We start from the raw sequence: 12,398 nt of genomic DNA on the forward strand, positions 1-12,398 counted from the left end.
GTGAAGTTGTTCACTTTGGTAGGGACAATAGAAAAATAGAATATTTTTAAAATGTTGATGTTGAGAGATTTGGGTGTTCTTGTCCACAAAACACAAAGTTAACCTGCAGGTACAGCAAGCAATTAGTAAGGAAAATGGTATGTTTGCTTTTATTGCTAGGGGATTGGAGTACAAGAGTAAGGAAGTCTTCTACAGTTGTACAGGGCGTTGGTGAGACCACACCTGGAATACTGTGTACAGTTTTGGTCTCCTTACCCAACGAAGGACATACTTGCCTTGGAGGCGTTGCAACGAAGGCTCATTAGATTGATTTCTGGGATGAGGGGGTTGTCCTATGAGGAGAGATTGAGTAGAATGGGACCTATACTCTCTGGAGTTTCATAGAATGAGAGGTAATCTCATTGAGACATATCAAATTCTTAGAGGGCTTGACAGGGTAGATGCTGAGAGGCTGTTTCCCCTGGCTGGAGAGTTTAGAACTAGGGGCCATAGTCTCAGGATAATGGGTGGGCAATTTAGGACTGAGATGAGGAATTTCTTCACTGAGGGTTGTGAATCTTTGGAATTCTCTACCCTAGAGGGCTGTGGATGCTACGTTGTTAAGTACATTCAAGGCTGAGATCGATAGATTTTTGGCCTCTTAAGGGAATCAAGGGATATGGGGATGGGGCCGGAAAGTGGAGTTGAGGTTGAAGATCAGCCATGATCTTATTAAATGGAGGAACAGGCTCAAGGTGCCATATGGCCTACTCCTCCTATTTCTTATGTTCTAGCAGAATGGATAGCAAGCTGGCTGTGAAACAGTAAACAGAGAAGGGGTTAAAGGTAGTTACTCAGACTGACAAAAGGGGGAAGTGGTGTTCCACTTATGTGGTGCTGGGACCACTGTTGTTCACCATTTACATAAATGATTTGGACTTGGGAATTGGAAGTACAGTTTCAAAATTTGCAGTTCACACCAAATTTGCGGTGGGAGGGGTGGTAGGGTATAGTTAATACTGAGGAGGACTGTGACAAAATACAGGAAGACATTAATAAACTTGCAGAATTGATGTGTAATTGGAAAATGAATTTCAATGTAGATGAGTGTGAGGTGGTACATTTTGGTAGGAAGAATGAGGTCATATAGTCCTTGGAAAGTAAGAGTCTAGATGTGGTAGAAGAGCAGAGTGATTTGGGGGTTCAAATACACAAATCATTAAAAGTAGCGACACAGGTTAATAAGGCCATAAGAATAGCAAACAAAGCAGTGGGTTGGGTTCATTTCTAGAGGAGTAGAATTGAAAAGCAGGGAAGGTATGTTAAACTTGTATAGAACCTTGATTAGACCGCACCTGGACTACTGTGAACACTCTGGTCTCCATGTTATAAAAAGGATATAGAGGCACTGGAGTAGGTGCAAAAAGAATTTACTTGGATGATACCAGAACTGAGAGATTGTACCTATCAGGAAAACTGAACAGGCTGGGGCTCTTTTCTCTAGAAAAGAGAAGACTGAGGGGTGACCTGATCGAGGGCTTTAAGATTATGAAAGGGTTTGATATGGTAGTTGTAGAGAAGATGTTTCCACTTGCGGGGGAGATCAGAACTAGAGGCTATGAATATAAGATAGTCACTAAAATCGAATAGGTAATTCAGGAGAAACTTCTTTACCCAGAGAATGGTTAGAATGTGGAACTCGCTACCACAAGGAGTAGTTGAGGTGACTAGCATAGATACATTTAAGGGGAAGCTAGATAAGCACATGAGGGAGAAGGGGATAGAAGGATATGTTGATACGGTTAGATTAAGAATGATGGGAGGAGACTCGTGTAGAGCATAGACCTGTTGGGCCGAATGGCCTGTTTCTGTGCTGTACATTCTGTGTAATTTGAAGCACGCTTCTTTGACCAAGCTTTTAGTCACCCCTCTTAATATCTCTTTCTATAGCTCAGTATCCATTTTTGTCTGGTTATGCTTCTGTGAAGTGCCTTGGGATGTTTTTCAACATTAAAGGTGTTTTATAAATGCAAGTTGTTGGGTTTCCCTCTAATAACTTGTTCAGGCAGCAATTATTCATGTGCTATTCGACCAAAGGGGCTGTCATAATGGAGCCCAATCCTATCGTCCTCCGATGTCCAACATGTACACTTCCAGCAGGGATCTCTGGAGAGGGATAAACACTAAGAAATTTGTCTGATTTTTCCCTTAACACAGGAGCTATGATATCAGTTGTAGTGTCCCAATTTCCATTCTAGCTGAGATCTGTGAACTCAACTTATGCTGTGGATCAAACCTGGAACTGTTCTAGTCTGCATGGCTCAGTTATTGACTGGATAAACTTACTGAGCCATTTGGGGAGGTGTTGCCTCTTTTATTTGTAGCCTTGATGCCCAAAGTTATTAATAACTCAGTATTTATATTCTTAGCAGAATTTTCTTACTTGAGAATACTGATTTTTGGAGAAGTTTTGAATCTCATATCAAAATGCTGTATATGTCTGATTCAATTTCAACTTGGCTCAGTTGGTCGCATCCTCATCTTGGGGTCATAGGGTTTTTGGTTGGATCCCCACTCCAGGACTTGAGTTCATAAGCTAGGCTGACATTCCAATGATGTACTTCCTTAATAGTGAGCTGCTGTCTTTCAGGTGAGATGTTAAATCAAGGCTGCATTAGCTGGTTATAGCTGTTAACATGGATGCTCAAGATTCCATGGTGCTATTCAAAGATCCTGCTCTCCCAGTATTCCGGTCAACATTTCTCCCTCTAACTAGCAATATGAACAGAAAAAAAGATTAATTGGTCATTCATGGGATCTTGCTTTGCACAAAATGACTGCCATGTTTGTCTACATAACTATAGTCACTGTTTCAAAGTATGCAAAGTACACACTGATGTTTGAGAGATGTGCAAGTTTTTCTGACCAATTTCCAGTGTTTGATTGTTATAGATGCAACCCAGTGACTTCTATCATACCAAATCAGTGCTAATCACTTCCATTTTATAGGGTCTCTGATTGAATGCTAAAATATTTCCTCAGTTATCTTTAATGCTAGCCATATTAGGTTTACACGGTCCATTCCTTTTTTTTCCTAGACACTGTTATATTTTCTGGGAGTCTAATCACATTTGTGAAAAATAAGTATTGGCTAATTGTTTATATGTAGATTTAGTTTCTGAATGAACAGTTTAAATCCGGAGTTTTCACTTAACCTAAGGTCAAGGGCCAAAATCCCAAGCAGTGGCTTGCTTGTCGGCTCCTCTCACACCATAAGGCCACTCCCATGTTAATTTTTTAAACAAAATCCATGGTGTATATATCTATAATAAGTGTTGCATAAGGCATGCACTTACTGCAAATGTAATTGGTATGCTTTTCCCATCGAGCTATTTACATCACCTCTCCCAGTCCTGTTTATCATCGAGTTGTCCTAGCTCTTTTTTGAAGGTAGGTGGCAGTATGGCACTGTTCTCTACAGCACCCCCTGCCTGAGAGACCAGGGAAAGTTAAGACAATTACCTGTTGCTGTCTCTGGCAATTCCCTCTAGCTGTTGCAGGCTCTTGCCACTTCTCTCCCTGCCCCTTACCTCTTCCCCCTCCCACCCCTTTCTGAGTACTATTGCTTCCACCTCCCCTTTTGCTGTACCTACTCCAGTGGCTGTCTTTTCCTCTCTCTTTCAGGCTCTTGGGACATCCAGAATGTTATTGGTATCCAAAATATACTGTTGCAATATTTGTTGTCTGTATAGTTATTTTAAAGCTGTAGCTACTGCAATTCAAATTTAAATATTACTTGAATTTATCTTGCAGCAGACATTGGCCTGTTCAATCCTAACAGCACTATTGAGTGAGTTCTCAAGTTCCACTAAAACCAGCAATATTGGCCTCAGTATGGAGTTTCATGGGAGCTGCAAAAGAATGTTTCAGGTAAGGTTTGTGTACTAATATGCAACTTTATAGAATTAAATATGCTATATCTTTTAGGAAATAATGAAACTAAATATCTCAGTGGACAAACCTTTTCTGACTGACCATCCTTGAGTTGGACTATTATTTATAACTTGAGATCTGAAATGTTTTGCAATGACTTTATCCTTGAATGTCTGTCTTAAAAATGTATTCCTTTATTTAATATTTTTAAAGCATTGCATTTTAATACTTATTGCATCCAGCACCCCTTATAAGACAATCACTAGGCCAGGGTACAAGTGCATCCTGACCTAGGGACTTGGGCAGGTGCACTTGTCCTGTGGGCTTGTGTGTGTCTTTTCATTTTTGCTGTTGTCCTAATTGATGCTGGCTTGTCTGAGAGCTGCTGCAACATAGGCTAATGACAGAAGAACTGTGAGCTTGGCCTGAGAAGGAGCTAAATGTTTTAAATTAACTAGTGGGAAACTAAATAAAGTCAGGAGGAGCTCGAGTGGCCCTGGTTATCTTATCCTCTAATGGGTTTGGAAATATGAACACACAAAGAACCACAAATAGGAGGATGTCATTCAGCCTATCTTGCTTCTGTTGCTGGCACTAGATGTTATTGGAGTTATCTACTGTAATTGCAATTTCCTGCCCTTTCCCTGTACCTTTTTATTTTCTTACAGAATGATCTCACACTCTTATGTGCAATCTTTTTTTCTGTTTTGACTTTTCATGATATTCCCAGCTCTCCACCTCCTTCCCAATCGTGTGGCCTGTTTTTGGAGCTTTCATTTGGAGTCCCATGTGTTATTAGCTATTTGATTACTTGTTTTGGATACAGTTCTATAGGTGCAAGTCACCCTCTAGCACCTCAGCAAGTGATCATTGTTTATTTGTGAGCCTTGAATTTGAGTGTTGGATGGCTATTCAATCACAGGCTGCATCGCAGGAGGACCCAATCCCATCTTTACTCAATTTCCATATGTACTTCCAGCAGGATTGTTATTTAGTGATTAGGAATGGGAACCCTGCCTTGTTTTTCCCTCAGGGGACACCAAGGTCAATTGCAATGCTCCTGCTTTTGTCCTGGCTGAGATCAGCTAATTCAGCACAAACCAGGGATTGAACATGGCAGTTTCCTGATCTGTATAGCTTTGACATTCATTTGGTGGATTAGGTTAGTTCCCTCCCCCATGGCAGCTAATCCATTCGGGAAGGGAGCTAATCTAATCCACCAGAAACTCTACAGTTCTGTCTCCATAATGTTGCATATTCCCTAAGCTACTAATTGCAATAGGAATGTAGAAGAAAAGAGGGAAATGCATGCAGAAAACAGACCACAATACACCATTGTACTTTTACATGCAACCACTAACATTTTCAAACTTTATAAACACTGTTTCCAATGATGCATGTTAGGTACAGTTAGGACATTTCATCTTTTCCACATATTCTGAAATCATACATAGTAATATGCAGACAAATAGAGGATCACCACAGTAGGAAGCTCTTTTATGCCTAGCTTTAAAAAAAACGATAAAGTAGGAATCAAAATACTTATATTAGCGTTGAATTTAACTAGATCATGTGTGTGTTTATTTTTGTTCTTGTTACCGAAAATACAGGAAGATGACCTTCGCCAAATATTTGTTTTGACGGTTGAGGTGCTTCAGGAATTCAGCCGCCGGGAAAACCTCAGTGCTCAGATGTCTTCTGTGTTCCAGCGTTACCTTGCACTAGCTAATCAAGTCTTGAGCTGGAACTTCCTCCCTCCGAATTATATCCTTTCTTAAAAACTTCACTTTTATATTGTGTGTGTGGGGGGTGGGGTTGGTTGCGTATATGTTTGTTTGTTTTGGGAGTTAGAGGGGCGATGAAGGTTGGTTGGGTTTTAGAAAATATTTTTTAAAACCCATTTTGGTTGAAATGAAGTGCCATTGGCACTCCCATCAACCTGGAGGTAAAGACACCACCTCTAAGCGATACAAACCAGGAAGGTCCCGGGTAAAATTTCTGTTCTGTGCTATTAGTTGATCTCAGCCAAAGTGGCAGTAGAGGCACTGCAGTTGACCTCTGCGCCCTTTGGCTGGAGAAGGGAAATTGTCTGGGATCCCCGCTGCAGATTAATGATCAGTACCTTTTGATGGAATTTTTTTGTGTGGATATTGGGTGAGAACAAGATTGGGCTTCACTGTCATGGCCCCCTCCCAAAATCAAATAACCTGCCAACATTCAACCCTGAAAATAGGGACTTGGGTGGAGGGCAGTAGCTGCCCAGTGGAGCAGTAGCCGAGCATTGAGTCAATATCTTCAGGAGAGGAGGAGAAAGAAGGTAAATTTCACAGGTTAGTATTTTTTTCATTAACTATTTCATTTGGTTATGTTATTTAACCATTTTATGGTTTAAGAAAAAAAATTCCGATATAACAATAGTTTGAATGCTTACTTGACCCTTGAGTGCACAGTCAAACTGGATTTCTATAAAATTTGAATTTAATAAGTACAAGTAGTCCGGTATAGCGCATTGTAAAAAAAAAATGAAGTATACCCTTAATATTTATAACTTCATTTAACTCTGAGTAACTAGCTTATTGCTAGATCTTTGAGAGTTGATGTGAACTAAATAGCGAAGTAATCCGACAGTGCCAAAATTGTCATCAGTACATTAGTATGAATTGTCTTACTAAAAATAACAGGATGTGATTCTAAATATTGCGGCTGGTTAAAATAGTGCCAATAAACCTAACTGCTTTGAAGAGATCACGAGTTGTCTAGTGTGGTTCTGATCATTTGAGGTAAGTGAACATTTTAAGATCTCATAATTTTGCCCTTAAATCCAGTTGTTAAGATGTATGTAGTTTAATGCCTCTTCACCTCATTACTTTGAAGAAAGTGTTTTTTTTAACAGTTTAATATAACTGAAAAATCTGTGACTTTGCATGTATGCAGTTGTTTAAAGTGATCATGGAGAAATTTTACAGCTTTATTAGACCCCATCCAACTTAAGTGGTCTTTGTTATTTTATTCAACAGTTGGTATTAAGGTTAAGTATTGGTTGCATGGATCCAACTTTCATTTTAAACCACTTAATCAGAGCTTTGAAAATATTATTTTGTGATTCTTATTTTACTTTTTTTTTCGTGGGGGGTTGGGGAGGGGGTTTAAAGTTTGAACTTTAATTGTAAAATAATTGCATCCCAAATGATGGTGTGATTTGTGACTTAAAAGGGTGCAAAACTATTGCCACTTAAACTTCTACCTGCATTCTTGGCAAAATGAGAGCATAGAATATGCCAGAGCACTGCAAAATCTGTGGAATGCCTCCCAAGTCAGAAGAGCCAAACAATGCATGAGTGCAGCAGGCACAAGCTATATATAGGTGTTCCTTTCAAGGGATGCTCTTCAGCTGTGCTGTTTTATTATTATGTGCACTTCACAGTTTTCTCTAAATGTATAAAGTAATTATCACGTAACTTCAGCCAGAGGTAAAGTTTGCCAGACATCCAGCAGCAATAGTTAAGAGATATTGCTAATAGGTAAGTAAGATTTTTATTATATGTTTAGATCTCCCATCATAAAATCAGTTTGACTTATGAGAATTATGTCTGATCTTTTTGAATAGGATGTTAAACTTAATTTTAGTATTCCCTAAAGAAACATAACTTATATCTTCTGTTTTTACAGTGCCATGCCGCACTTTTACATTGTTGGTCACATTGAGTAACTACTTTTAGTGGAACTTAAGTATTGATGCTGTGAAATTGTGCTGGTCATTTGCCAGTCTGATTTTTTTTTTAAAAAAGCATTTGGTTTTATTTTTAAATCAGCTATAAATAATGGCAATCAGACAGTGTAATCCTGCCTTTTGTTCTTGTCACTGTGTCTGTAGTGCTTATGTGTTACCCAGTCTTTCATACTAAAAATGAAAATCCAAATTACGCTGGCATATCACCTGAGATTCCACGTGTGTGATATTGTGGGTCTGTGTGTTTGAAGTCTGCATTTTATAGCAACTAAAATGCATACTTTCAGCAGCTTTTGTGTTTCTTCATTGAAAAAAAAAATTGCCTCTGATTCCAAGGTTGATCCAAAAAGTATTTAACAAGAAGGGTTCATTAAAGCTGGCCCTTTACCTTCCTTGAAATTACTATTTAAAAGTTACATATGTTCAGTCTGCACATGTGTTTTATTAAAAAAACAAGAGCATGCGTTTATATAGCACCTTTTACGCCTCAAGACATCCCAAAGGATTTCACAGCTGATGAAGTATTTTTGAATTGTAGTCATTGTTCTAATGTAGGAAACATAGCAGACAATTTGTGCACAGCAAGGTCCCACAAACAGCAATGAGATAAATGACTAGATCATCTGTTTTTAGTGGTGATTTCAGGGATAAGCGTTGGCCACCAGGAGAGCTCCCCTGCTCTTCTTTGTATCGTGCCATGGGATCTCTTCTGCCCTGAGGGTTTAATGTCTCATCTGAAAGTCTGCACCCCTGACTGTGCAGCACACCCTCAGTATTGCACTGAAGTATTAGCCTAAATTATGTGCTAAGTCTCTGGAGTGGGGCTTGAACCCATGACTTCTGACTCAGGCAAGAGTACTACCACTGAGCCAAGGCTGACACCTGTTGTACGTACATTTGCAGCATCAAAAGAGTGCCACAGACTAATGGCTGCAGTTTGTCATTTTAGAAAATGTTTATATGTAAATGTTTAACCTCGGTGAACATTATAAAAGGTATTGGGACAATTATGGAACCTGTACTATCACTCATAAATCGTGACACCTGTTAATTGAAGCTTCTGTTGCCCACTCTTGTCATTTCAGATACTGTGGTTATTCATGTGATCATATCACAATGGAATGCCACATGATTATAATCAAACTTTTATCTTGCGACCCTTCATGGGTCTTGTTTCTGAACAGTTAAATGCTTTTATTCCTTGGCCTCATGCTGCAGTTATTCCATGTATTTAACATGGCTTAAAGTTTATTTCCATTACATTCTCCCTCTGAACTCCTGTTAGTTGTAGCTAAGAAGTATTTTCCCCCCAGTAATGCTCCTCTGTTGACCTTGACTCCAGATAACTGGGCAGGCATTATATAGCTATGTTTGAATCCTCCCAAAATGTGATGTTAAAGCCAACAGAATCCTGGCGAGAGACACTTCTGGACAGCAGAGTTATGGATCTGTTCTTTACAGTAAGTAGTATTCCAAATCTATATCCACTAATTGGGTTGAAGACCAGAGAAGCTGTACCATTGTAAGTTCTGCATTATATTTCAATCAGTTATTGATCATGTGTTATGGTGGAGTAGGTCTTTCCCACACTTGAAGGTATTTTTTGGAAATTAGTGTTTAAATATTTGCACACTTTTGCAAGAAATTATAATATGGTGAGATGTGTTTTTTGTTTCTGCATCTATTGGGATTGTTCCACAAGATGTGTTATATATAGTGCTAGATCACACACACTCAGATCATTGTGCCTGTGAATGATAGAATAATGTGACTTTAGTATCATAACTTATTTTACTAATCTGCTGTACCATTAATATAGTCCCATCTTTATACAAAAAGAAATCAAATCAATGTAAATCCTGTAACCTTTGCCAGTAAGTACTTTGCATTTATATAGTGTAATAATGTCAAATATTGGAGGCTTTAGTGTTCTCTTTCATTTGAAAAATGCTGCACCATTAATCCCAAACTTTTACATATTGGCCAAAAATCAACCGTGAAAAACATAGGGTTATTTCCACTCTTGACTTTAAAAGTAGCTTGAGGAGGTCAGTATCTTCTATGGACACCGTGTCAAAATAACATCCAATTTTTTTTTAAAGAATGGACCTGTCTCTCTTTCCCCTCTCAATATTTGGAATTTTCACTGTTTCCTATAGTATGTGCTATAGCATCAGCTGCAAATCCTCCTGAATTACTTCAATTACAGCAACACATAAGTGTATTTCAGGAGATGCAGTAAATCAGAGATGAACCAGAATGTTCAGTAATAGAGTTTCCATGTAGTATTTTTATATATAAAAATAATTCCTCCAGAACTCCTGTTTCAATTTCTGCTCTGTGTCTCATCCATCCCTAGATATTTTACCTTTACATTTCACCATTAATAACCCTTAGATACTATTCAATTTAAATCTAAGTTCAAAAATTGTTTCCAGTCATCAGATACTGGGTTAATTAGATAAAGTAGTATTTTGGGAGCCAGTCATGCATCCTACATCTATAAACACTGACTGACTGACTGACTGACTGACTTACTTCAGTGACTTGAATAAATAACTAAAAATGTTTTTATCGTAAGTGACTTCTTCTTGTCAGATGCATGGATTTTATTTTGATATTGAATTCCACACTCCCAGGGAGGAAAAATAATTCTGTGATGATTCCGTTACTTGTCCTAAAGATTTATTGTTTATAAATATTGGATCTGTATAATTTTACATCATATGTGTTGTAGCATGGTTTCAGCTTTGTATTAATACAAACTAGTATTATTTGGATGTGAAGTCACATGAATTGGGAGACGCTACATGCAAGACATTATATGCAAAGCAAAGTTTAAAAAGTTGACAGTTGGCTATCTGCTAACATTAAAACTAAACTGACATTCGTATGCTGATGGGTGGAACTTTCCATATGCGTTCAAGCACAATGCACAGTGCTCCATTTAGCTTGACCACAGGATGACTTAAGATTGGCAGTATAAGTGTGATCTGGCTCCACGGTGTCCATAGAAGATACTGACCTCAAGTTACTTTTAACCTCGAGTGGAAATAACCCTATTGCACATGCCTTTGAAGTGCTGCCTATGTTTGTAATTGCGTTGCATTTGTAAATGGAAAAATCACTTCTGAAACTTGACAGTAGGGAGTAAATGATGTGCCAAAGTTGATACGTTCTACTCTTCAATGCTAACTAAAGATGCAACAATGTTTCAGAATTTCTAAGTGATCACTGACCTTGTGCTTTAACTCAAAACACCATCCAACCCTTGAAAGATCTTTAATTCAGTTTGAATGAGGTGAACTAAATGCCTCCCCCTACTTGCTGTAGTTAAGTGCTCTGATGGCATTGAATAACACAACTTTGGATTTGTTCACACTCACTATTTTATTGGATATATAAAGGAGTGTTGGATACTCCCCAGAACACACACTTGTTTACATGCATTAGTTATGATTTGAATCATTTTGGAGGAACTATAGGAGGATTACATCGCTGTCACTGACATCGTGGATTTTGTTGGAAGGACAAAAAAAAATTGTCGGCAAAAAAATCGGGACCTCGTTAGCCACTTGCAGATTAAATTCATGTTATCAAACTTGTGGATGATAGAACAAGCAGCTGAAAATTGATCAGTTCAAATGTGGGCAGACACAAATTAAGATGATGATCTTGAATAGAGATTAAATTCATTGAGTGAGGAAAATATGGGTAATAAAGGCATAAAATATTTAGCTTTTGGGACCAGTAGTGCAAGAAGAGGCCCTCGCATTTGCTTAGTAAGTAGGAAACTAAATTCAAACTTCAAATGGCTGGTTGGATTTTTTTTTAAAAAAGTAATAACATCACTGAATTCACAGGTAAGAGTGAAAATGTAGCGCAGCACCGCTATCAATAGTGATTGGCTGTGAACTGTGTGACATTTTAACATGGATCAAACTAATTGTATTCTTCGTGTGATCCTGGATAAAGCCTATTTTTCAACGGGAATATTGTAATTTCAGGAAGAAAGCAAGGCAGGTTTAACAGCGGCCACCAGTATATTATGGCTGATCAGACTGGTCCCGTCGGTGACTGTAATGGATAGGTTGCTGTCTGCCATTATCCCCTTGGAATGTATTACATTTTCTTCTATATTTTTCTTTGTTGCATTTATATTTCCTGTTAGTGCAATAAAACTGATCTATATTCACAGTATATTTAACAATACATTTTTTATTATTGGCAACATGACAGTAATTTAAAGCTACTTGAATTTCTTATCCTTGATGGATTAATGCTAAAACAGATGTCTGTGTTTACTTGCCAAAGCTGTTTGCAATTTGTCACCCATTTATACTAAATAAGCAGGCACACTAAAATCAACAACATATTGATAGATTGATTATCATTATTCTAGTATTTTGTAATAGTACTAATGTTTAACTCTTCGTTTCAGTTTCTCAAACCAAGATGTCATTAAATATAATTCTCTCTAGCCCCCTTCCCCTGCTCAATTTTGACTTTTACTTGGGTAGTATTCTGATGTATGACAAATGTACCGGGACATAGATTTTTAAAAACTTGTCTGTTGGTTTAATAAAAATGTTGACTTGTAAAGTTCAAGCATGAAACACGCAAACCTGGTCCAAAAATAAGACCATGTAAATGCCAAGTTTAGTATCTCTGATTTTACACAATTTAGAGCATTGTGTTCATTTGCCAATTTGAATGTTGCAAGTCACTATTGTGATTCATACGCAGCAAATTGAGA

At 38.0% G+C, this 12,398-nt stretch overlaps 1 protein-coding gene across 1 annotated transcript in view; it reads left to right on the top strand.

The window, feature by feature from the left end:
- Nucleotides 1-12,398, top strand: part of xpo4 (exportin 4) — a 143,035-nt gene that overhangs the window by 63,944 nt on the left and 66,693 nt on the right. The window contains exons 6-8 of the mRNA XM_067986078.1: nucleotides 3,793-3,909; nucleotides 5,523-5,676; nucleotides 8,990-9,102. Of these exons, the coding sequence (XP_067842179.1) occupies nucleotides 3,793-3,909; nucleotides 5,523-5,676; nucleotides 8,990-9,102 (384 nt within the window). The remainder of the gene's footprint in view (nucleotides 1-3,792; nucleotides 3,910-5,522; nucleotides 5,677-8,989; nucleotides 9,103-12,398) is intronic.

This window comes from Heptranchias perlo, chromosome 6, assembly GCF_035084215.1.
Source record: "Heptranchias perlo isolate sHepPer1 chromosome 6, sHepPer1.hap1, whole genome shotgun sequence".
Taxonomy (NCBI): Eukaryota; Metazoa; Chordata; class Chondrichthyes; order Hexanchiformes; family Hexanchidae; genus Heptranchias; species Heptranchias perlo.